Consider the following 26,630-nt stretch of genomic DNA (forward strand, 5'->3'; position numbering starts at 1 on the left):
CCCATTTTGACTTTTTCCACTGACCCCCATGTAGTCTGTGTTCCATTCATATGGAACTACTTACAGTTCCTTTTTACAGTGTGTCATTTCATGCTTATTAAGTCATTTCATTTACTGTTTTCTCTGGGTAATGTCCTTGTCCACAGTGGCATCTACCTCATGAACTTATTTTCATCTTTCAGGACTCAGCTCACAGCTCTCTTCAGTGAAGCCTTCGCTAACTGACATGAATAGGCAGAGATATTTGCCCTTCTTTTTGAGTTGTAACTGTACTGAATCTCTGTTTTTGTACTAGGCGCACTGCATGATAATACTTTATTTACCTGCCTGATTCTACCAAACTACAATTTATTATTTGTCTGTGAACTTCCAGTATCAAGCATACTGACACATAGTAATTTTGTTCATTTGACACCTTTTGTTAAGCACTGTTCAAGACACTAAAGAATCAGCAGTGACAAAGTCACTGTCTCTTGGATCTTATATTCCTGGTGGGACAACACAAAACAGTGAGCAAATAAATAAGAAAATATTGTATGTCTGATAGAGATAGTGCTGTAGAGGAAAATAAAGTAAAGGGGTATAGAAAATGCTGTGAGTATTGGATCCTATTTTATATAGGATGATCAGGGTAGGCCTCATTGAGATGTTGGTGCTGGACCAAAAACCTGACAAGGGGGAGAGAGAAAGCTATGTGAATATCTGTGACAAGAGCATTCCAAGCAGGAGGGATGTTAAGTACAGAAGCCTCATGTGCTAAACTAGTTTGATGAACAACAGGAGAACAGTGTGCCTAGAGCAGAGTAAATGAGTGGGAAGGGGGTAAGAGATGAGGTTAGAGAGTAGTATAGAACTAGATTGTGTAAGGACATTGAAAGAATTTTGGTGTTTACCCTTGATATGGGAAGCCATTGGAGAGTTTAGTGTCTGGGAATGACAGAATCTGACTTAATGTTTTAAAAGTGTTACACTGGCTGCCCTGATAAAAATACACTGTTAAGGGAATGGGGAGAAAGGCAGAAGCAGGGAGATGAGTAGTAGGGTGTTTCCATAATCCAGGTGAGAGATAATAGTGGTTTGGACCAATGTGATAACAGTAGAGGTCATAAAGAGTGGTCATATACTCAATGTGTCTTAAAGGGAGAGCTGGCTGAGATTTCCTCACAGATTGAATATGGGGTATGAGAGAAACAGGAGTCAAAAATTATGCCCAGGTTTGTGGCCTAAATGATCCAGAAGGATGAACTTACCATTTAAGTAAAATGGAGAAGACCATTGGAAAGGCAATATTGAGGAAAACTGATCAGGAGATCAGTTGTTTACATGTTAAATATGAGTACCTATTAGATATTAAAGTGGAAATGCCATATAAATGGAAATAACAGGTAAGCAGTTGGCTGCACAAGTCTGGAGTTCAAGGAAACAGACTAGGTTGGAGACAGATTTGGGAGTCATCCACTTAAATATCTGTGCCATTCAATAAGATAGCCACTTGTTACATGTGAGTATTTAAACTTAATTTAAAATCCAGGGTGCCTGACTGGCTCAGTTAGAAGACCATATGATTGGGGTCATGCGTTTGAGGCCCACACTGGGTGTACAGATTACTTAAATGTTTTAAGGATTGAGCTCTGCAATACTATAGGTTAGGAGGTCAGGGAGATCAGCAAAGAAGATTGAAAAGAAGTGGTGAGTAAGGAGGTAACTTATAAGAATGAGGGAGTGATCTCCTCTGTTAGATGCTGCTAACAGGCCAAGTAAGATGAGGACTAAGAATTAGCCATTAGGTTTATTAAAGTAAAGGTCACTGATGTTCTCTGTGAACAATTCTTTGGAGTAGTAGAGATGAAAGTTTTACTTGAGTGGGTTCACAAGAGAATGGGAAGATATGAATTGAATATAGTCAATAGAGACAATACTTCCAAGAAGTTTTGCTGTGTGTAGAAGCAGAAAATTGGGGCAGTGGTAAAGAGGTAGGTGAGATCAAGGGAGATTTTGTTATTTTAAAGATAGGACTGTGTGGAACAGAGATAGAATATTAGATTATGCAAGAGGAAGAGGAGCGGATTGTTGGGGAGATGTTCTAGAATAAGCAAAGGAAGGAAGTCTAGTGCATAACTGGAAAGGTTGGCCTTAAAGAGGAGCAGGGGCAGTTTATATTAACAGAAGGGAAGGTAGATTAGTGTGTACACAGGCACAGTGGGTGGTTAGATGTGGCAGTGAGAGCTTGTAGAAGTTCTCTTGTGATTGCTTTTAATTCTTTCTGAAGTAGGAAGCAGATATTTGGCCATATATGAGAATGGGAGAAGAGAAGGTATAAAATAGCCCTCTAGAAGGAGAAGGAATGGAGAATGTATAGACTAGGGAAGTATAGAGTTGCCAGACAACTCTAAGGACTTGCATAAAGTTAGTGGTCACGTGTTTAAAATGAGACATCAGTATGGTTGTATGATTTCATACAACCATATTCATCTGATGATGCACAATAAATATTTTGAATTTAATTCAATTGTGTGGAAGATCAAAGGGAAGTCTTAAGAAAGTAACATTAAAATTTTTTTAATGTTTATTTTTTACATTTATTTATTTATTTTTGAGAGACAGAGCACAAGTGGGGGATGGGCAGAAAGAGAAGGAGACACAGAATCCGAAGCAGGCTCCAGGCTTCGAGCTGTCAGCACAGAGCCCAATGCAGTGCTCGAACTCACAAACCGTGAGATGATGACTTGAGCCGAAGTCAGACGCTCAACCGACTGAGCCACCTAGGCGTCCCAATGTTTCTTTATTTTGAGAGACAGAGAGAGAGAGACAGAGTGTAAACAGGGGAAGGGCAGAGAGAGAAGGAGACACAGAATCCGAAGTAATCTCCAGGCTCTGAGCTGTCAGCACAGAGCTGGAGCTCGAACCCACGAACCGTGAGATCATGACCTGAGCTGAAGTTGGACGCTTAACTGACTGAGCCACCCAGGTGCCCCAAGAAAGTAACATTTGAACTGGCTCTTGAAGAATATGATGGAATTTGATAATTGGAGAGGAGGGGTATGGACTTTCCAGGTGGAGGCAGCAATATGTGCAAAGGCCCAAAGGCAAGGAAGAGCAGAGTATATTCCTTGAAAATTTGGAAATCACTGTTGTAGGCTGTGGTCTACCAAAAATACAACATAGCGACTATGTAAGGTTAGACAGGAAGAATGTGCCTCATAGCATGTTATAAATAATAAACAAGCTCACTAAATGCTATTTTTGTACTTTATTCAGATGCTCTTAATGCTCAACAGTACAAAGTCCTCATTGGTAACCGGGAATGGATGATTAGAAATGGTTTTGTTATTAATAATGATGTAGATGATTCCATGACTGAACATGAGAGAAAAGGTCGGACTGCTGTATTGGTGGCTGTTGATGGTAAGATTTTCCTAAGTACATGATGACTCAATTTTGTGATCTCAGTTATTTTACGTATATTTTTGAGAGACTTCTGAATTTGAGGGTTATTCAGAAGCAGCCTAAATGAAAAGTGAAAATGTTAGCAATACATAATTGTTACTGATTAATTTAGAATTCTCATGCATTTACCTGGCTTTATTAATTTTCTCTATAGTCTAACCTATGTTTTAAAAAAATAATCAAGGATTTTTTAAGACTTAAAAATAACATAGCATTAGAGTAATAGCAAAATACAATAATATCTATAATCTTATCATCCTAACTCAGTGTCCATTTTAATTGCATGTATTCCATTTCTGGTTTTTGGTGTGTGTGTGTGTAATATATATGTACAGAATTATAACATTAGTACATATATACCATTTTTAAATGGGTTATTTTGCATATATATTTTACCTCAATAAAGTTGAATAAAAGTTAAAATTCCTTGTACACATACTATTTTCTTTTTCTTTTTCATTTGCTGTATTCATAAATATTTTCCAATTTTAATTCTGCATAATTTATTATATACTATAATTAACTAAATCATTCCCTTGTTGGAAATTTAAGCTATTCCTAATATTTCGTTATTATACATAACACTATGATGAACATCTTTGAGGTTTTAGGTGCTTTCTTTTGTTAAATTATTTCTTAGGGAAAATTTCTAGCTGTAAGATTAATTAGTTAACATTTATAATCCTTGCTAAGTATGAAGGCAGTATCTTAACTATGACCTTAACTAGGTCTAGGAAGAAGCATAAAATACTATTTACTTTTGTTTTTAAAAGAAAATAAAATAAATAAAATAAAATAATTACTTGCAGTGATTTCTTTCCCCCAGTTATAAAATGGCAGTTTGTCTCAATTCTCCCCTTTCACCTTAAAAAGAAAAAAAAAAGTATTAGTTTTCAGTTTCATTTGCCTTTAAATGAACTAAAGTGTTTGGGGGCTATTGGCCAGTACTTCTCAAAGGAAAGAAAGAGTCTTTTAGTATCCAATAAGGTCTCTCTTTTCATTTTCTATTCTACTTTCATTTCATATTACTACCTTCATTAATAATCCCTATGTCACTCTGAAATTTTCACACCTAAATATGGAAGTTTGTTGCAAGTTTGGTGGAATACAGTCTGTGTGGGCTTGGAGACATTTTGAGTTAAGCTAAGCCCTGAACAATTTTACTTAACAAAATTAATTTCTTTCTCAAATTTTAAGTTAGAATATTATTATGCTTTCACCATATTCCAAACTCTCTTATTTTCTGGTGCTCCTTTATTAGATGAGCTGTGTGGCTTGATTGCTATTGCTGATACAGTGAAGCCTGAAGCAGAATTGGCTGTCCATATTTTGAAATCCATGGGCTTAGAAGTAGTTCTGATGACTGGAGACAACAGTAAAACAGCTAGATCTATTGCTTCTCAGGTAATTGATTTACATAGTTGTTGGGGTGGTGGTATGTAGTAACTTCTAATTCTTCATATACATTTTGTTTCTTGCTTTCAAGTGCTAAAAAAATCATATGACCTATTGTTTTCCTTATCACTGAGTATTCATATCTGATTCCTTAAAGAACAATTAGCATGCTGTGTGGGAAGGACTTTGGTCTTTGTGTGTTACTAAAAAGCCATTTACCTAATCCATAAGATGCTTCAGTGACACCATACACTAGTTTCTGTTGATACTTCCTTTGAAAGTTACTTATACTCTTTACCAGCGTTGCCAGCCTAAGCCAGGCTCAATCACTAAGCCAGGTGCTCAATCTCTCATGTCTAAAATACAGCAATAGCTCCAGGCACTTCCTTCTCTAGTCCATCCTGAACATCACTGGTGGAACCATCTCCTAATGCACCACTTTGACATAGTTTTCTGCTACTGACCCCCACATTTGCCTTACCTGCAGAACTTTTCTCACATTAGTCTTTTCTATTTCAGAATGCCTTCTCCCCTCTTCTATTAAATAACACAAGTAATATATGGAAACATTCTTATATAAAAAATGCAGGAGGAGGGGTGCGTGGGTGGCTCATTCGGTTAAACATCCAACTTCAGCTCAAGTCATGATCTCACAGTTGGTGCGTTCGAGCCCTGCATCAGACTCTGTGCTGACAGCTTGGAGCCTGGAGCTTGGAGCCTGCTTTGGATTCTCTGTCTGCCTCTCTCTCTGCCCTTCCCCTGCTCATGCTCGCTCGCTCTCTCTCTCTCTCTCTCTCTCTCTCTCTCCCCGCCCTCAAAAATAAATAAACATTAAAAAATTTGGGGGAGGGGCACCTGCATAGCTCAGTCAGTTAAGCATCCGACTTTGGCTCAGGTCATGATCTTGCTGTTTGTGAGTTCGAGCCCTGTGTTGGGCTCTGTGCCTGGAGCCTGCTTTGGATTCTGTGTCTCCCTCTCTCTCTGCCCCTCCCCCACTCATACTGTGTCTCTCTCTTTCAAAAATAAAAAAAAATTAAAAAAATAAAAAAATTTAATGCAGAAGGATATAAATCAAAAAGTTTAAGTTAGGGGCGCCTGGGTGGCGCAGTCGGTTAAGCGTCCGACTTCAGCCAGGTCACGATCTCGCGGTCCGTGAGTTCGAGCCCCGCGTCGGGCTCTGGGCTGATGGCTCAGAGCCTGGAGCCTGTTTCCGGTTCTGTGTCTCCCTCTCTCTCTGCCCCTCCACCGTTCATGCTCTGTCTCTCTCTGTCCCAAAAATAAATAAACGTTGAAAAAAAAAAAAAAAAAAAGTTTAAGTTACCCTTTTCCCAAACTCCCTGTCCAGTCCTACCCCCACTTTTTTTTAAAACTTTTTTTAATGTTTATTTGTTTTTGAGAGAGACAGAGACAGATTGCAAGTGGGTTAGGGGCAGAGAGAGAGGGAGACACAGAATCTGAAGCAGGCTCCAGGCTCTGAGCGGTTAGCACAGAGCCTGACGTGGGGCTCAAACTCACGAGCTGTGAGATCATGACCTGAGCCGAAGTCAGACGTTCAACCAACTGAGCCACCCAGGCACCCCCTACCCCAACTTTTTCACATGCATGTGTGTTCATATACGAATGTATAGTTCTGGTATTTTCAACATAAATTACATCATTTTTCTATCATTCAGCCCTTTGCGCTTTTTTTAAGTGTTTATTTTTATTTATTTTGAGAGTGTGTTCGCATGCACAGGGGTGGGGGAGAGGGGCAGAGAGAGAAGGAGACACAGAATCCAAAGCAGGCTTCACTCAGTGCGGAGTCTGACATGGGGCTCGATCTCACGACTGTGAGATCGTGACCTGAGCCAAAATCAAGAGTCAGACGCTTAACGCCACCCAGGTGCCCCAGCACTTTTTTTTTTTTTTTTTTGGTAACAAAATACATTCCTTGGAGCTTTATCCATATCTGAAAAAGCAAAATTATTTTATTCTTTCAAAATTACTACATGGAATCCCATGGTAGGAATGTGTCATAATTTACTTAACCATTCCTCTCATGATGGGTATTTAGGTGATTTTGAAAATTTTGTTGTTACAAACAGGGCAGTAATGTACATCCTTAGATATACATCTTTTTTTTAGGGGGTGGTGGTTTTCACAGTGCTTTCATTTTGTATTTATTTTTTTTAATTGTATTGTAGTTCCAGTATAGTTAACATATAGTGTTATATTAGACTCAGGTATACAACATAGTGATTCAACAGTTGTATACATTACTCAGTGCTAATCATGGTAAGTGTACGCCCCTTCACCTATTTTATCCATCCCCTCACCTAACTCCCGTCTAGTAGCCATTAGTTTGTTCTCTATAATTAAGAGTCTGGTTTTTGGTTTGTCTCTGTCTTTCCTTGTTTATTTGTTTTGTTTCTTAAATTATACAAATGAGTGAAATCATGTGGTATTGATCTTTCTCTGGATGAATTATTTCACTTAGCATCATACCCTCTAGATCCATCCATGATGTTGCAAATGGCAAGATTTCATTCCTTTTTATGGCGGAGTAATATACCACTGTATGTATGTATGTATGTATGTATATATGTTTGTATATATATATGTGTGTGTGTGTGTATACACACCACATTTTCTTTATCCATTCATCTATCAATGGACATGGTCTGCTTCCATATCTTGGCTATTATAAATAATGCTGCAAGAAACATAGCAGTGCATTTATCTTTTTGAATTCGTGTTTTCATATTATTTGTGTAAATACCCAGTAGTGGAATTACTGGATCAAATGGTAATTCTATTTTTAATTATTTGATGAATCTCCATACTGTCTTCCACAATGGCTGCACCAGTTTGCATTCACCAGCGGTGCATGGGGGTTCCTTTTTCTTCACATCCTTGCCAATATCTGTTGTTTCTTGAGTTTTTTATTTTAGTCATTCTGGAAGGTGTGAGGTGATATCTCATGGTTTTGATTTGCATTTCCCTGATGTTGAGTAATGTAGAGCATCTTTTCATGTGTCTGTTGGCCATCTGTCTTCTTTGGAGAAATGTCTTTATATGTCTTCTGCCCACTTTTAAATTGGATTATTTGTTTTTTAGGTGTTGAGTTTTATAAGTTCTTTCTATATTTTGATACTAACCCTTTATCATATATGTCCTGTGCAAATATCTTCTCTCATTCCATAGGTTACCTTTTAGTTTTGTTGATTGTTTCCTTTGCTCTGCAGAAGCTTTTTATTTTGATGTTGTCCCAGTAGTTTATTTTTGCTTTTGTTTCCCTTGCCTCCGGAGACATGTCAAGTAAGAAGTTGCTGCAGCAGAGGTCAAAGATGTTGTTGCCTGTTTTCTCCTCTAGGATTTTGGTGGTTTCTTGTCTCACATTTTGGTCTTTCATTCATTTTGAGTTTTATTATGGTGTAAGAAAGTGGTCCACTTTCATTCTTTTGCATGCTGCTGTCTAGTTTTCCCAACACCATTTGTTTAAGAGACTTTTTTCCTTCGGATATTCTTTCCTGTTTTGTCGAAGATTAGTTGACCACATAGTTCTGGGTCCATTTCTGGATTTTCTGTTCTGTCCCATTGATATATGTGTCTGTTTTTGTGCCAGTACCATACTGTTTATTACTACATGTTTGTAGTATATCTTGAAATCTGGGATTGTGATACCTCCAGTTTTGTTCTTTTTTCAAGGTAGCTTTGGGTCTTTGGTGGTTCCATGCAAATCTTAAGATTATTTGTTCTAGTTCTATGAAAAATGCTGTTGATATTTTGATAGAGAGTGCATTAATTCTGTATATTGCTTTGGGTAGTATGCACATTTTAACAATATTTGTTCTTCTAACACATGAGTAAGGAATATCTTCTGATTTGTTTATGTCATCTTTGATGTCTTTCATCAGTGTTTTATAGTTTTCAGAATACAAGTCTTTCACCTCCTTGGTTAAGTTTATTCTTATGTATTTCATTATTTTTGGTGTAATTGTAAATGGTATTGTTTTCTTAATTTCCTTTTCTGCTACTTCATAATCAATGTTTAGAAATGCAATGGATTTCTGTGTATTGATTTTGTATCCTGTGACTTTACTGAATTCCCTTATCAGTTCTAGTAGTTTTTGGGTGGCATCCTTAGGGCTTTCTATATATAGTATGATTTCATCTGCAAATAGTGAAAGTTTTACTTCTTTCATACCAATTTGGATGTCTCTTAGGTCTTTGTGTTGTTTGACTGCTGTGGCTAGGACTTCTAGTACTATGTTGAATAAATGTGGTGAGAGAGGACATCCTTGTTTTGTTCTTGACCTTAGGAGAAAAGATCTCAGTTTTTCACCACTGAGGATGATGTTAGCTGTGGGTTTTTCATATGTGGCTTTTTTTATGTTGAGATATGTTTCCTCTAAACCTACTTTGTTGAAAGTTTTTATCGTGAATTGATGTTGTACTTTGTTAAATGGTTTTTCTACATCTACTGAAATGATCATATGGTTTTTATCCTTTCTTTTGTTATGTAATGTATCACATTAATTGATTTATAAATATTGAACCACCCTTGTTGCATCCTGGGAATAAATCCCACTTGGTTTTGGTGAGTGATTTTTTTAAATGTATTGTTGGCTTTGGTTTGCTAATATTTTGTTGAGGACTTTTACATCTGTGTTCATCAGAGAGATTGGCATGTAGTTCTCTTTTATTGTAGTGTCTTTGTCTGATTTTGATATTAGAGTAATGCTGGCCTCATCGAACTCATTTGGAAGTTTTATTCCTTTTCTATATTTTTGGAACAGTTTTAGAAGAATAGGTATTACCTCTTCTCTAAATGTTTGGTAGAATTCTGTGAAGCCATCTGGCCCTGGACTTTTATTTGTTTGGAGTTTTTTGATCAATTGATTCTATTTTCATTGTTGGTAATCAGTCTTTTCAAATTTTATTTTCTTCCTTACTCAATTTTGGGAGGTTATATGTTTTTAGGAATTTATGCATTTCTTGTAGGTTGTTCAATTTGTTAGCATATAATTTCTCATAACATTCTTTTATAATCCTATGTATTTCTGTGGTATTTGTTGTTATTTCTCCTCTTTCATTTCTCATTTTGATTATTTGAGTACTATTTTTTAAAATATTCTTTATTTAATCTTTTTTTTAAGTTTTTGCATGTATGTATGTATGTATGTGTGTAGGTAGGTAGGTATGTAGTTTCTACTCCCAACATGGGACTCGAACTCACAGTCCTGAGATCAAGAGTCACATGCTCTTCTGACTGAGCCAAGTGCCTCGAGTCCTATAGATAGATAGATAGATAGATAGATAGATAGATAGATAGATATTTTGATGCGTCTGGCTAAATGTTTATCACTTTTGTTGATCTCTTCAAAGAACTGGCTCCTGGTTTCATTGATTGCTTTTAGTTTGTATTTTACTTATTTCTGCCCTAACATTATTATATAATTCTTTCTCTGGTTTTGGATTTTGTTTGTTCTTTTTCTAGCTCCTTTTTATGTAAGGTTTGGTTAATTATTTGAGATTTTTCTTGCTTCTTGAGGTAGACCTGTTTTGGTGTAAACTTCCCTTTTAAAACAGCTTTTGCTGCATCCCAAAGATTTTGGCCATTTTGTTTTCATTTGTCTCCATGTATGTTTTGATTTCCTCTTTGAATTCAGGATATATCCATTCATTGTTTAGTAGCATGTTATTTAGTCTTTCCAGGTTTTTTCTTGTGGTTGACTTCTAGTTTCATAGCATTGTGGTTGGAACAGATGCGTGGTATGACTTCAGTCTTTTTGAATTTGTTGAGATTTGTTTTGTGGCCGAACATGTGATCTATTCTGGAGAAAATTCTGTGTGCACATGAAAAGAGTGTGTATTCTGCTGTTTTAGGTTGGAATGTTCTGACTATATCTGTTAGATCTGGTCCAATGTGTCCTTTAAAGCCACTATTTCCTTGTTGGTTTTCAGTTTGGATGATCTATCCATTGATGGAAGTGGAGTGGTGAAGTCCCCTTACTAGTATTACTATTAATTACTTCCTTCATGTTTCTTATTAGTTGCTTTATGTATTTTGGTTCTCTCATGTTGGGTGCATAGATATTTACAATTTTTACATCCTGTTAGGTTGTTCCTTTTGTGATTATATAGTGCTCTTCTTTGTCTCTTGTTACAATATTTACTTTAAAGTCTATTTTGTCCTATACAAGTATTGCTTCCCTGACTTTGTTTTGACTTCCTTTTGTATGATAAATGTTTTTCCATACCTCACTTTCAATCTGCATGTGTCTTTAGGTCTGAAATGAGTCTTGTAGCACATATATGGGTCTTACTTTTTAATCCATTCACCCAGTGTCTTTTGACTGAAACGTTTAGTCCATTTACATTCGAAGTAATTATTGATAGGTATATACTTGTTACCATTTTGTTACTTGTTTTATGGTTTTTTGCAGTTCTCTCTTCCTTTGTTTTGTTGCTCTTTTCTCTTATGGTTTTCTGGCTTGTTTTAGGGACATACTTGGATTCCTTTCTTTTTAGTTTTTGCATATCTATTACTGATTTTTGATTTGTTATTAACATTAGGTTTATATATAACATTATATACATATATCAGTCTGTATTAAGCCGATGGTTGCTTAAGTTTGAAGCCAGTTTTTACTCCTCTCTCCTATTTTTTAGGTATATGGTGCCTTGCTTTACATCCTTCTATTTTGTGAATCCCTTGACAAATTTTTGTAGATATGCTTAATTTTACTGCTTTTGTGCTTCCTACTTTTCTTACTCTTACTTATGGTCTTTCCTTTTCACTCAGTGAGTCCACTCTAAGATTTCTTATAAGACTGGGTTAGTGGTAATGAATTACTTTAACTTTTGTTTGTCTGGGGAACTCTATTTCTCCTTCTATTCTGAATAATAGCCTTGCTGGAAAGAGTATTCTTCATTGCAGGTTTTTTTCCTTTAGCACTTTGATTGTATCATGCCAGTCCCTTCTGGCCTGCAAAATTTCTTCTGAAAAATCTGCTGATAGCCTTTTGGGTTTCCCTTGCATATACCTGTTTTCTCTTACTGCTTTTAAAATTCTCCCTTTATCACCCCCTTTTACCATTTTAAATACTCCGTCTTGTTGTGGGCCTTCTTGGGTCAGTTTTGTTGGGGCTTCTCTGTGCCTCCTGGATCTGAATTTCTCTTTCCTTCCCCAGATTAGTGATGTTTTCAGCTATTATTTCTTCAAACAAATTTTCTGCCCTATTTTCTTTTTTCTCCTTCTGGGATCCCTATCATGTGAATGTTATTACTCATGATGGCATTGCTATGTTCCCTTAGTCTATTTTCATTTTTTATTATTTTTTTCTCTATCCTGTTCACCTTGATTGCTTTCCATTACTCTCTTCTTGAGGTCATTGATCTGTTGTTCTGCTTCCTATACTCTCCTGTTTGTTCTCTCTAGTATGTTTTTTAAATTTTTAAAAAATATTTATTTATTCATTTTGAGAGAGACAGAGTCAGCATGAGTAGGGGCGGGGCAGAGAGAGAGAGAGAGAGAGAGAGCAAGAGAGAGGGAAATGGAATCCCAAGAAGGATCTGCACTGGCACTGGCAGTTGTGGAGCCTGTTGTGGGGCTCGAACTCACAAAACTGTGAGATCATGACCTGAGCCAAAACCAAGTTGGACACTTAACTGACTGAGCCACCCATGTGCCCCTCTAGTATATTTTTAATTTCAGTTACTGAGTTCTCCATCTCCTTTTGCTTCCTTTTTATGTTTCCTATCTCTTTGTTGACAGTCACACTGAAGTCTCCACTGTTTTCTCAAGTGCAGTGACTATCCTTATGCCTATTACTTTAAATTATCTATCAGGCGTATTATTTTCATTTCATTTAGCTCTCTTCCTGTGATTTTGTCCTTTTTTTTCATTTTGTGATATATTCCTCTGTCCCTTCATTTTGTCTAACTCTCTGTGTCTGTTTCTCTGTGTTAGGAAAGTCAGCCATGTCACCTGATCTTGAAAGTAATGGCCTGCAGTGCAGTGTCCCCTGTTCACTAGAACCTGGCACTCAGGGATGTCTCCTATGTGTGTTGTGTGCACCGGATTATTTTGGCTGAGCCACGTTTGCCTTCAGTTCACTTGTCTGCAGTGGCTTTCTTTGCCTGTTGGTGGGAAAGGTTTGGTCCTTGTGGTCTTAGTGGGCCAGACTGGGGCCACCTTGGGCATGAGTTGAGTCAGACCAGGTTTTTGCCAGAGATGCAGTACCACTGAACTACAGGGTGCTCTCCCTGTGTTGTCCCCTGAGAAGCTTTTTTTGGTGAGTGGAGCCTGCCATCTGACCCTATGAGTTGGACTGGTGTGTGTGGTTATCTTCCCCTCTGTCTGGGACTGGAGTCGCTGTGTAGTGGTTCTGACCCCCTATTGGGGCTGCTTGCACACTGCCAGGCTTGTGGCACTGCTTTGGATGGGCCCCGGCCAATGGCATATTGGAGGGGGCAGGTGTGCATGAGAAAGTGGGGGCAGGGCCTGGGGTTCCAGAATGGTCTGTGCTGGCCTGCTGTGGGAAGGGACCTGTAGCCTCCAGGGAAAACTTCTGCATCTGGACAAGTTGGAGGGAGTGGATCTGCAGAAGGGCATAGCGGCAGGGAGAGAGTTGGCACTGCACTGGTTACCACAGGTGTTTGTATATCTAGGCTGGGGCCAGGGGAGGGACATGCTGCCTGCTGGTTCTTTTGTTCTTAGAGAAGTCTCCCAAAGATCTCTGCCTCTATAGTACACAAATCTCCTTCCTGTATATCCCAGGCGTTTTTCAAACTGCTGCTTCTATGCTGTATCTCAGTGGGGTTGTTTGTTGTGCTGTCTCTTTAAGTGGGAAGACTCAGTTTCCTATTGCCCACTGGCTCTCCCAGAGCTGAACCAGCTGATTTTTAAAATTTTTAAAATTCCAGGTTTCTAGACCCACTGATTGTAAGAACTTACAAAGCCTGGCCCCTCTGGTTCTCAAAACTCTATGAGAACCTGCCTTCCCTGTGCAGGCCCCTGTGCTCAGGGCACCTGATGTAAGGGGCTGTTCCTCTCTTCCCACTCCAGACTCACTGCACCCCTCCCTCCCACAGACTGTCCCACGAGTCCACCTGGCTCTGGACTGTATCTCCCTCTCCACACATTCCTCAACATGGCCCTTTCTCTTTACCTAACTGTGGCAGTCTGTTCTGTCAGGCCCTATGCTGTTCTCTGGATCAGCCACATCACTGTGGATGACCCAGGTTGCATCTATGGGATGAGGTTAGCCCAGGATCCCCCCACTTTTCCATCTTCCCTGGAAGTCAAACATCAATATTTTTATACATGTATAAGTATGTCCAGAATATAGCTAGAAGTGGAATTGCTGAATTAAATGATGTGTGCACTTTGATAGATGCTGCCAAATGCCCTCCAAAAACATGATAACTGTTTACACGCTCACCAAGAGTGCATATGAGAGCTGATTTCTCTATATCCTTACTATCACTAGATACTACCAATTTTTGCAATTTGGGACATCTGGTGGGTAGAAACTGATGGCTCACTATTGCTGCATTCTATTTCAGGTACTAGTAATATTTCTTGAAATGAATTGAGTTTATTTTTCCTCATGTAGGTTGGCATTACTAAGGTGTTTGCTGAAGTTCTCCCTTCTCATAAGGTTGCTAAGGTGAAGCAACTTCAGGAGGAGGGGAAACAGGTTGCAATGGTAGGAGATGGAATCAATGACTCTCCAGCTCTGGCAATGGCTAATGTTGGAATTGCCATTGGCACAGGTACAGATGTAGCCATTGAAGCAGCTGATGTGGTTTTAATAAGGGTAAGTCCTGTGGCCTGAACATTGAGGTCTGTGATACTGCTCTACCGGGTCAGGGATAGTGTCATAAAGTATATGGAATAGAACAATTCTGTGCTCCCAGCCATTGAGACGGAGAATTGAAGATGGGAGTATGAGAAGTCATACTAATTACTTTCAGACTTTCTCAATCCAGCAAAGCAAATGAGAATGACAAGCTTCTAAAGTAAAGAATAAGATTGGGGAATATACTTATAATAAAATTATCTTCAGCAAACACTTGCTGAGATTATTTTAAGGGATATAACGCACATAGCATCATACAATGCAAGAAGTGTTTTCTAGACCCCTGAGAAAAAGTCCTGAAAAACATCTTCCAAGGCTGACTGAAATTTTTAGCAATATTTAAGATTTATAGTTAAATTATATATTTAAGATTTATAATATTTAAGATTTATTACCTACCCTAAGGTATACATCATCTGCAAAATCACAGTATCAAATACAAAAGTACTAGTTAAGTTAAAGTCTTTCACTAATATCACAAATATTTCTGTTCTCAGAATGATCTTCTGGATGTAGTGGCAAGTATTGACTTATCAAGGAAGACAGTCAAGAGGATTCGGATAAATTTTGTTTTCGCTCTAATTTATAATCTAGTTGGAATTCCCATAGCTGCTGGTATGTGACTATTAACTAGTATTGCTTTTCCTCTGAAGTCATTAGAGACCTATCATGTTAGAAGCTTCAGTCTTATTACTAGTTTTGAGCTCAGTTTTTTCCTTTTCAAATTTTTATTTAAAATTCTAGTTAGTTAACCTACAGTGCAGTATTGGTTTTAGGAATAGAATTCAGTGATTCATCACGTACATACAATACCCAGTGTTGAGCTCAATTTTTATATGTAGCTTCCTGGTATGGTGAGAGGTAATATTAACATCAATAATGATAATTTCAAGCAATGTTCATCACAGCCTAAAATGTAAATGCATTCTGACAGGTTTATTTTAATTTACTTTATTTTCCCCTCCCAACTTTATATTTAAAAAAATTTCAAAGGAGCACTTGGGTGGCTCAGTCAGTTAAGCGTCTGACTCTTGGTTTCGGCTCAGGTCATGATCTCACGGCATGTGAGATTGAGCCCCATGTTGGGCTCTGCTCTGACAGCATGGGCCTGCTTGGGATTCTCTCTCTCCTTCTCTCTCTGCCCCTCACACACGCTGCCTTGCTCTCTAAATAAATAAACATTAAAAAATGTTTTGAAAAAGATTTAAAAGGTATATATAAGAAGGAAAAAAGATACAATGAAAACCTGTATAGTCTTCATTTAAATTCACCAGTTAATAATACTTTATTTACTACATTGCTTCATCTCTTTCTCCATATGCTCTCTCACATTTATATTTATTCATATTTATACTTATACTGTATTTATTTACTTATTTTTTGCTGGATAACAAATTTACTTTTAATCTCACTACTCAAACACAACTACTGTTAGCGTTTTAGTGTCTTTCCTTCCAGTCTTTTTTACTTTGCATCAGTTTTGTGTCTTGTTACATAGGTATAATTATAGCATACAGAGAATTTTTTGCTCCTCACTTAGCATTCTAATAGCCAACACGTTTTGTTTTGTTTTTTCAAGTTTGGGTACCGAGAGAGAGAGAGAGAGAGAGAGAGAGATTGATTAAAGGAATATGACCAAAGAAAAGTAATTTAGAATTTTTAAGTAAACACTGGATAATGTCTTGTACTTAGGACTTGATAGGAGTTAGTAATAACAGAAGAGAAGTAGTTATCACTTTCTTCTTGTTCTCTCTGGTTTGAGAGCAAGAAGGACATGAAATGATGGAAGAACAATTATAAAGCTGTTTATAAACAGGGACACACAAATGCTGTTTATAAACAGGGGCACAGGGGTGCCTGGGTGGCCCAGTCAGTTAAGCAACCGACTGCAGCTCAGGTCATGATCTCACAGTCTGTGAGTTCAAGCCCCGTGTCAGGCTCAGTGCTGACAGCTCAGAGCCTGGAGCCTGCTTCGGATTCTGTGTCTCCCTCTCTCTCTCCTGCTCATGCTCTGTCTCTCTCTGTCTCAAAAATAAGTAAAAACATTAAAAAAATTAAAAAAAATAAACAGGGGCACAAAAAGTAAAAGAACAGTCCATAGAGATTAATTCATGGAACAAATGATTTTTAAAATTATGCAAGTAATATATGATGACTGTAGAAAAAGTATAAAAATATAGATAAACACATAAAAAGTTAAAAGTACAATAAGTCTATCTTATCATATAAACAAATGTTAAAATGTCTATCCAAACCAAGTGTGGTGTGGCACCTGAGTGACTCGGTTAAGTGTCAGATTCTTGATCTCAGCTCAGTCTTGATCTCAGGGTTGTGAGTTCAATCCCCACATTGGGCTCCATGCTGGGTGTGGAGCCTACTGAAAACAAACAAACAAAAGGAAACAAAACAAGTGTGGATGAGTTTGTAGAACATGAACTCATACATGATTGGTGGGATTGTGATCTGGTACAGCCACTTTGGAGAACAACTGAGGAATATCCCCCTAAAATTGAGGATGTGCCCATGTTATAATCCAACAGTTTCACATCTAGGTGTGTACCTTAGAGATATTCTCAAGCACATGCACAGGTAGACATGTACAAGAATGTTCACAGAAATACCCTGTTAGTGAAAAATTGGCAGTGACATAAATCTCCACCAACAGAAGGATAAAGTGCTGAATAAATATCAAACAAGGAAATGATTTGTATATATGTATTAGAAACACATTAGTAATCTGTTTAGTACTGACTGCTCTAACTAATCCAAACTTGTTTCCTAGGAGTTTTTATGCCCATTGGTTTGGTTTTGCAGCCCTGGATGGGATCTGCTGCAATGGCTGCTTCCTCTGTTTCAGTAGTACTTTCTTCTCTCTTCCTTAAACTGTAAGTATGATGGCTTGCTCATGTTTGTATTTTATGTTCATTTTATCATCCACAGTCAGTTCTTGGTAGGTCTTATTCTTGTATGATAGGCCAAGACTATTCTTAATAATAAATGTTAGCTATATAATTATCATCTTATGTAGTCTTTACCTAGCAAGCATAAGCACTGAGTGGGGTAAAATGTAGTACATTGGCTTCTGAGAAGTAGAATTTCTGATCATGTGACCCCATACATATTTTTTTTTTTTTTTGAGCCACTTTCCTAGCAAGGACTCCCTTTGTAGATCTTTGTACCAGGCAAATATATTTTCATTTTTGAACATAAAAAGTGTCTAGTTCACATTTGGTTATTTCAAACTAGTGTCCTTTTGCATGTGTTCAGTTATAGAAAACCAACTTATGAGAATTATGAACTGCATGCCCGAAGCCACATGGGACAGAAAAGGCCTTCGGAAATCAGCGTTCATGTTGGAATAGATGACACCTCAAGAAATTCTCCTAAACTGGGTTTGCTGGACCGGATTGTTAATTACAGCAGAGCCTCCATAAATTCACTACTGTCTGATAAACGGTCCCTAAACAGCATTGGTACCAGTGAACCTGACAAGCATTCACTTCTGGTGGGAGACTGCAGGGAAGATGATGACACCACATTGTAACAGGCCACAGAGAGTGCTACTAGCCGATGTTGTTATGCACTGACACAGCATTAGTGATGTTACCTTAACTTTTCAAAATATTGTGGAAGGATTTTATATTGGTCTCATGCCCTGATGTTAAGGATTCTATTTGCATTGCATTTGTCTAATGGCAGAAATATATTTCTTCAGAGTTAGCTCTGAACCTAGCTTTATTTAAAATGAATCTCCAGCCCTTTTTGTTTTCACTAGTAACAGATAAGGTAGACCAGTGAGGTTTACAACAAGCCCTACAATTGAAGATTACTGAATTGCTGCTAAAGTGATAATTTTTTTTATTTGACCAAAAAGAAAAGGCTCAAGAAAAAGGATAATTTAAAAGTTTCAAGATCTGAGAGCATGATCTTGAGGACATTCTTGAGCTCTCATCCCTGTCAGGTTGGGGAATAATGGCTTTTAAAACACTGTAAAGCATCTGGGTTTGGAAGGAAAACAGTTAGAAACTGTTTAAAAATAGATGTGCCTTATTTATTACAGGCTTTCTTCCCCCTTATTCTCCCTGCATCTTTGTCTTTGCAATTGCCCTAGTTTGTTTTTTTGTTGTTGTTCTTTCAGCTGAGCTAAGTGTAGGTGATTGATTGATAAAAATAAATGACAACTTTTCCAATATCTTTTTCCTTTCTTTATCTTGTAACCCAAAAAGACCTTAAGGATCCATAGGGTCCCTTGCTTCCTATCTTTCCATTGTTGTAAAAAAATAGATCAGATTCTTCATTCAGTGACTCTCTAGCTCTGTACAGGCTTTTAATTCACTCCTGACGAGTTCCACTCTAAATTGTTCTTAGTCTATCAGCCTCAGTCCAGAAGCCTAAAATGTTGAGCCTCTTCTACAATTAACTTTTTCGAAGATTAACACTACATCCTTGACATATACGGGTCATGTGAAATTACCTAGATTCACTAAATTTGTCCTTTTTTGGGAGAGAATACAAGACAGTAGCTGGTATATATAATTTAATAGATTTTAAATATATTTTAGTATTTTAGATGACCTCTCAAAATGACTTTAAAATAATGCTATTACACAAAGCTGCATTTACCAAAAAAACATAATAAATTTGTAATATAGAAATGAGAATTTCCCTAGGTTGTGATACCTTTTAGCCAAGTCTATACTTTTCTCTAGTTTAAAACATTTGCACTTGCTAGTAAGTGTGGTTTGCAAATTCAGGGGCTGTTTTCAGTGCCATACACATTTAGAAATTCCACTCTGAGTGCCTAGGAGTTAATACACTGATCAGAGATCTAGTACTTGTATCACTATTTAAATTCCTCATTTATTGCAAGATGGATTTCAGATGCAGATTATGGAAGTGAAAATAAATAAATAAGTTCCTAATACTTTGTTCCCATTGCCATATGTAAAGCTGTTGGAACAATGCCTAGCACATAGGATTTGTATTCAGTAAATGTTATTTCTTTTCTCCCCTTGAGGTCAGTAATAAATAATTAATAATAATTTTCTTAGGGCAGAATCTAAAATCAGGTGGGATTGGGGAATGGGTTTCTTCCTCTCCTACTTCTTTTCTCTCTTCTCCTTTCATACACACACAAAAAAGTTTATAACATTGTTCCATCCTGTCTTTTCAGATTTGGAAAAAAATCTCATTTTTATCTCAACTATCTTTTTTTTTCTTTTCAAATTTTTATTTAAATTCCAGTTAGGTAACATACAATGCAATATTGGTTTCAGGAGTAGAATTCAGTGATTCATCCTTTAAATGCAACACCCAGTTATCTCAAGTATCTTAAAGAGAGAATTGAAACTATTGAGGAAGGTGCTATTAATCTAGAAAGGCAAACCCATTTTAATGAAATATGAATGAGTTTGTATATCTAGGCTCTTTTTTAGACCAATGCCTATGTCATCTTCCATGCTTCCACTTTGAATTTTAATATTTGTTTTTTATTTTAATTCTAGTGGTCTGTCATACCACAATTTGTTTCTTCTAGAAGAAACAGCCAATATGATAAATGTATAATAGACTTTTGGAAAAAGAAGCACCTTTCTCTCTTTCTCCCTTACTCTTTTCTGTGTCTCTGAAACACTTGAACATAGACAGTTACTACTTTTATTATTATGTGTGTTTTTGAGTTGTCCTTTTGTCCCCCACTTGCCAAAGGACCCACATGACCTAAGATAGCAAGAAGAGCAACCTATAGTCTGGGAAAAATCAAGAATTTAATTTCACCTCTTACTATCAGAACAGAAAACATGTTGTTTAGAAAGAATCCTATTTTAAGTATCTGTAGTATCTTTGAATTCCCTACCATAAGTCTCTTTTGTAATCCTGAACTCCTATTAGCTTCATAGAGCAGCTGTATTCACAGGAGAGATGATCTAGGAACAGGATCAAAAACATTGCTTTCAGTTAGTAACTAGCTTTAAGTAACCAGTTACTTGTGAGAACAAATGTTATAAATGTAGATGTGTGTATGTGTTTCTCTGTTTATATACACACATATGTACGCACATATTTACAATATAGAGGAAAATGGGTTTATATTTGAATTTGATGTTTGAATATTTGAAATTCCTTATATGTTGTTCCTTTATCACTCTTCTGTATTCACTCAGCACCCATGCCCTCAGTCTGAAGATAACAAGGATGTTTTGATATCCAGTGCTGGTTCTGATTCAACTATGGGGCACCTTTTATCTTAAATATCCAAAGATGCCTTTTGAATTTCAAAGGTTAAAAACACAGCTAGAATATTTAATGTTATAGTCTAAAGAAGTATGGTGGTCAGTGGTGAAAATAGAAATGATATTTTTCCTAGTTTAGTATCAGCATTTTAGAGTGTTAAATTTGATGCCTTGTGAACAAAAAATTTTATACTGTGCTTTAACTTTTTAAAAGCTTGTTTCTTTTTTCAGATGTATTCTTTGTTCAGAATGCTTAAAATAGCACTATAGACAGGATGTTTCCAAAAATTTAAGTGTGCGTATCTTTTATGTACACAGCTTAAAATCAAGAATACATGTTTTTTTGAGAATTTTTCTCCATTACTTGTGAATCTTGCTTTAAAATTATTTTTTCCTGATATTTATTTTACTCTATTTTGTTACTTTCTTTGGGTGAGGCATCTGGTTATTGGTTATTTTAATAAGAATAAAAACATTCCTGCAATCACTCCCTTTGGATTTTTGGTTCTTTTCTATATTTAAAATATGTAATCAAATATAAACAATATAGATTCATGCCAAATTATTAGCTGTTTTTAGACTGTTTCTGTAGTCCCTCTGAAAATTTATCTGGTATGAATAACCAGATAAAGCACAAAAGCATGAACCCTTGTTCTTCAGTTAAAGAGCTTCTGTAATAGCATTGATAATAGATGCCTTTTGTAGCCAAAACCAGGCGTCTCGACCTTATGTTTTCAGTTAAATGTTTAACTGAACATTGTTAAACATTGTTTGGTACCCAAAACAGCAGTGGGCAGTGTTGTGCAATAATCATCTGTCATCAAGATATTCAGTAGTTTGTTTTTCCATAAGCATGTAATTGATCATATTTCTGCCAAGGATGTGCCTTCAAATTTGTAATTATAGTATTGTAGAAAAATGTCTTTTTGTCAGTGTCTCTTTTGTTAAACCATTCAATCTTCTGCCAGCAGTTCCAAACTACCCTGTGTTTTTACTTAATTTTTTGACTGTTAATCAGTGATGGGGCAGGATTGGAGACAAGACTACCCATTTGCTAAGAGAGGGAGGGAAGAAAAGTGTTTTCCTTTAGTGCCATTCCACCTGCTGTATCATTTCATGAGGATGAGAAACAGAGGAATGTAATTGTCCTCATTTCCTTTGTAGTCTCTAATACATTCTTGATAGATCATCTACCCCAGATGAGCTTAATAGAGGCAAGAGGTTTCCTTGCATTTGGGTGGCCCTATACAGTGTTTGAGGATCCTACCCAAAATATATTCCCATACCAAACACTTTTGTGGGTTAAGGAAAGAGTTTTAAACTTACTGTAAGGAAAAACTCCTTTTTATTTATCTCCCCCAATCTTGAGAGTATTCAGTTTGGTGAGATAATATTGGAAATAGAAACATAAGATTAAAATCTCTGAACTGTCCCCTTAGCTGGTTGGACTTCCTCTTCTATTGGTGTCTTAACACTAACCTCTAAGAAGGATGTGCAGTTATAGCAACATCAGAGGTGAGGTCTCAAAACTTTTCAGATAATAAAACAAAGCAAAGCAAAATACCAGAAAACCTTCCTGTTGGGGAATGCTTTTTATGTTAAGGCATTAAAGGCCCTCCTAAAATTCAGAGACAAGAGGGGTAGAGCTGTGTCTGTCACAAATTTTACCTAAGGACAGCGAACCTTACTTGCTTAATAGCTTCCTCTTTGTAGATGTGACCACTACTTGTGGAGATGAATTACAAGTGAGGGATGAAAGGCAAGACTCAAGGACAAAGTTTAAGTGAAGATGCTGCTATAAATAGGATCTCATACAATTTAAGAAATCTGAGAGCCCCCTTACAGTCTCCTCTCTAGAAAAATTTGAAATAGGTTGTGTAGTCTTTCACATAATGTATCTATTGCCCTCAAGTGGCCCCAGCTTTTCATTGTTAGCACCCTGCCCCACGCTCTCAGACCTGTTGATAAACTGAAGGGCTGTCATTACTTCAACATTACTTGCTTCATTCACCTCACCCAATCAAAACTTTTTATTTCTTCATTGCAGTGTTTATCACCAAGTAATAGGGGAAAAACCGAGATTAACTCCATCCATCCTGAAATGCCAATGACCTTTAAATATGGCCAGAAGTATTTGCAATTATTTGGAAAGAATATTTTTAATCCAAATAACTTAATTGAAAAACATCTGGCCTTGTGGAAGAGGTTGTTTTGGGGAAAGTAGATAGACCCCAGGATCAACTTTCCTCAGCTCTTCTTGCTTCTTGCAGCTTTTTACCTTACACTTTTCCATCCACCATTTCTTTAACATCACATCCCCATTGTGATGGGAAGAGCACTGAATTTGGAGCCCACAGGACCTATTTGCAAAATCCCAGTTCTGCCACTTACCACCTGGGTGACTGTTAGTTTCCTCTTGTTGCTGTAACAAATTACAGCAAACTTGGTGTCTTTTTTAACGTTTATTTATTTTTGGGAGAGAGAGAGACAGAGCATGAACGGGGGAGGGGCAGAGAGAGAGGGAGACACAGAATTGGAAACAGGCTCCAGGCTCTGAGCCATCTGCCCAGAGCCTGACGCGGGGCTCGAACTCACGCACCGCAAGATCGTGACCTGGCTGAAGTCGGACGCTTAACCGACTGCGCCACCCAGGCGCCCCATTGGTGTCTTTTTTAAAAATGTTTTAGATAACATTTACTCATTTTTGAGAGAGAGAGACAGAGTGCGAGCAGGTGAGGGCAGAGAGAGGGAGACAGAATCCAAAGCAGGCTCCAGGCTCTGAGCTATCAGCACAGAGCCCGACACAGGGCTCGAACTCATGAACCATGAGACCATGACCTGAGCTGAAGTTGGCCACTCAACTGACTGAGCCACCCAGGCACCCCTAAAGTAATCTGATTTTCTCAGAAGTAATCACTTGGAGTCAGGAAATGTAATCATTTGAGACTAAGAAGAAAAGTTAAGGTACTTAAAAGCAGTTTCTATCTCCAAGAGCTCTATTTATCGAGTGTCTTTAACCAATGATTTTAAGTTGATGTTAGACCACTAAAAGATTTACTTGATGTTTATGTTTGCCTTTTCTGAAGCATATGTGCTTCTCCTTATCTCTTAGGGTATGATACACTGATTCTCCACATTTACATGTTACTCAGTGAACAAATACATAAGAAAGTATGATACACTCCTATAATTTATACCAGCGTAGTATTTCCATGGGCTTTGAAGGTGCTGTAGTCCTTCCTTATATTTGCCCTTAAAATGAACCCTCAGGTTCCCCCAAGGTTTTGGCTTTATTTGTCTGTCTTTGAAACTACATTTTCTTTTGTTGCCATCATATCTGCTTATGTTGTGTTTTTCATACCTTCCACCTCTCTAAAAGTCATTACCTGAGCCTTTGTTATCACTTTTGACTGTGCTGCATTTAGCTACATTTCTAAGTTTCTGATTCTTGCAAGTTTGTGGAAGCAAAGGATTCTTTAACCCACATCAGCCTTGACCTAAGTGTACCACTTTAGGGGGGCCTAGGTAGTTCAATCGGTTAAGCATATAACTCTTGATTTCAGCTCAGTTCATGCTCTCATGGTTCATGAGTTTGAGCCCTGTGTTAGGCTCTGCATGGGGATTCTCTGTCTCCCTCTGTGTCCCTCCCCTGCTTGCTCTCTCTCAAAAAAAAAATTAAAAAAAAAATAAGTGTACCACTTAAAGTTTATGATCTGGAGCTCCTGGTCTAGCAAGCCATGAAAATGCCAATAAATGTTTTAAAATAAAGCTTGTATTTATTTTTTAATGTTTTTTTGAAGTTTATTTATTTTGAGAGAGAGAGAGAGCAAGTGGGGAGGGGCAGAGAGACACGCAGAGAGAGAATTCCAAGCAGGCTGTGCAACGTCAGTGCAGAGCCTGATGCGGGGCTCGAACTCATGAACCCATGAGGTCAGGACCTGAGCTGAAGCCAAGAGTCAGAGCTTAACTGATTGAGCCACTCAGGTGCTCCTGAAGCTTTTATTTAAACATCTATTTTGTTCAACCTTGAAGTTTTACTAATAAGCTAAAGAATAAATGGCCAATGCCAATGAATATTTGGGCTTCAGTGTAGCAATGACAGCAGGTAGCCAGTGCCAGAAACAGAAGACTGGCCCAGCAGATGGAGAATAGACCCTCTGCGCAGGCAGCATTAAAACTTAAGCAGAGGGGCGCCTGGGTGACTCAGTCTGCTAAGCGTCCAACTTCAGCTCAGGTCATGATCTTGCAGTTCATGAGTTTGAGCCCCTTGTCGGGCTCTGTGCTGACAGCTCAGAGCCTGGAGCCTGCTTTGGATTCTGTGTCTCCCTCTCTCTCTGCCCCTCCTCTACTCAGGTGCTCTCGCTCTCTCTCTCTCTCTTTCCTCTCTCAAAAATAAATGAACATTAAAAAAGTTAAAAAAAAACTTAAGCAGAAGACCTTAAATCAGCATCTGGATAAAAGTAATATCCAGGCATGGTTAGGTCGACATATAGGGGCCTTGGCCAGGGGAGGAATTGGAGAACAAAGCCTGCCCATACTCCAGAGAGGCGTACCCAGAGGAGGACTATGTGGGGGACTTTCCACAGAACCCTGCTTAGTGGGAGGGTGGGGGATGTCGCTCTGAGGTTAAAACCTGCTCCAGGTGGGTGAGCTGTAGCTCCCCAAATGGGTTTAAGAAGATGTGGTGTTCAAGGTCATGGAAGTCCTGGGAGAGGAGGTCTAGGGCATGGAGCTATGGGTCATGGTGAAATTGGTTATAGAGGTCAGGGTATGATGAGTTGGGGAAGAGGGAGCTTTGAATGCTGAGATGGAGGCTGTGGGCCAGGGAGAGGTACCCTCATTCACCCTGTACTGACCTGGGAGCAGCTGGACAACCAGTGGGATACATACATGTTGAAAATGAAAGGACACCCGGATGCCAAGTTGGATGCCTACATGGCACAAAAAGATCCCAAAACCAATGACTGAAACCTGCCCACCCTCCTGGGAGAGACTCTTGTTCAAAAGTCACCACATCTGTAAGTAATTTTGAGATAACAGATGGAGAAGAAACCTGATTGATGATAGAAGGACTTACTACAATAGGCTATGGACTTACTTTCTCCAATTTGTGCCTTTAGTGTGTGCCTTTTACTTTTTTGATACTGTGTTGTATGAAACCATTTTTTGCTCTGACTTAGGTTTTCTTGTGTCTGGTTTTTTTCCCCTCATTGCTCTGACTTTTCTTTGAATGTGAATGTGGTATCCTTTTGGCTAGGACACCCTCTTCCCATCTCTGCCTGCCTTCACCTGTCATATGCTCTGATGTTCTAACATTTCCTCTCTTCATTTCTGTGTCCCCATGAAAATGCCCCAGAAGGAGCCGATCAGTGTTCTTTCTTAATGGCTAGGTTTCTGAGAAACGGTTCTGTTCTACATCATCTTTAATAACCTCTTAGAAATGTTTAGAAAATCTGGAGCTCAAAAATGAATTCTCCACATTGGTATTTTAGTGTAGTAAATTGGGAGCACTGACATAGCTGCAGGGCCACATAACAGGTTATATGAGGTAGTACCTCTGATTTGATTAAAGCTACTTCCGTGTACATTGACACCATGTAATGATTGTGCTGGTTTGGGTATGTACATGTTCTACCCTGGAATGAGATGTATAAACTTTCCTCTTGCTTTGTATCATGTCCAGAGAGTTACTGTTGAGATGGCTTACACC

At 37.9% G+C, this 26,630-nt stretch overlaps 1 protein-coding gene and 1 pseudogene across 3 annotated transcripts in view; both read left to right on the forward strand.

The window, feature by feature from the left end:
- The window catches only part of ATP7A (ATPase copper transporting alpha), a 194,296-nt gene extending 172,453 nt beyond the window's left edge, over window positions 1-21,843 (forward strand). For all 3 annotated transcript variants that reach the window (XM_047076262.1, XM_047076260.1, XM_047076261.1), the window contains 6 exons: window positions 3,259-3,405; window positions 4,709-4,851; window positions 14,445-14,648; window positions 15,188-15,305; window positions 17,473-17,575; window positions 17,958-21,843. In XM_047076262.1, coding sequence (XP_046932218.1) covers window positions 3,259-3,405; window positions 4,709-4,851; window positions 14,445-14,648; window positions 15,188-15,305; window positions 17,473-17,575; window positions 17,958-18,234 — 992 coding nt within the window. In that variant the 3' untranslated portion in view covers window positions 18,235-21,843. The remainder of the gene's footprint in view (window positions 1-3,258; window positions 3,406-4,708; window positions 4,852-14,444; window positions 14,649-15,187; window positions 15,306-17,472; window positions 17,576-17,957) is intronic.
- A 3,133-nt stretch (window positions 21,844-24,976) lies between these two features.
- LOC124509260 (chromatin target of PRMT1 protein-like) lies at window positions 24,977-26,420 on the forward strand (annotated as a pseudogene).
- Window positions 26,421-26,630: the final 210 nt, after the last annotated feature.

This window comes from Lynx rufus, unplaced genomic scaffold, assembly GCF_022079265.1.
Source record: "Lynx rufus isolate CCGP_SWC_20201006 ecotype Redwood Valley unplaced genomic scaffold, mLynRuf1.p SCAF_14, whole genome shotgun sequence".
Taxonomy (NCBI): Eukaryota; Metazoa; Chordata; class Mammalia; order Carnivora; family Felidae; genus Lynx; species Lynx rufus.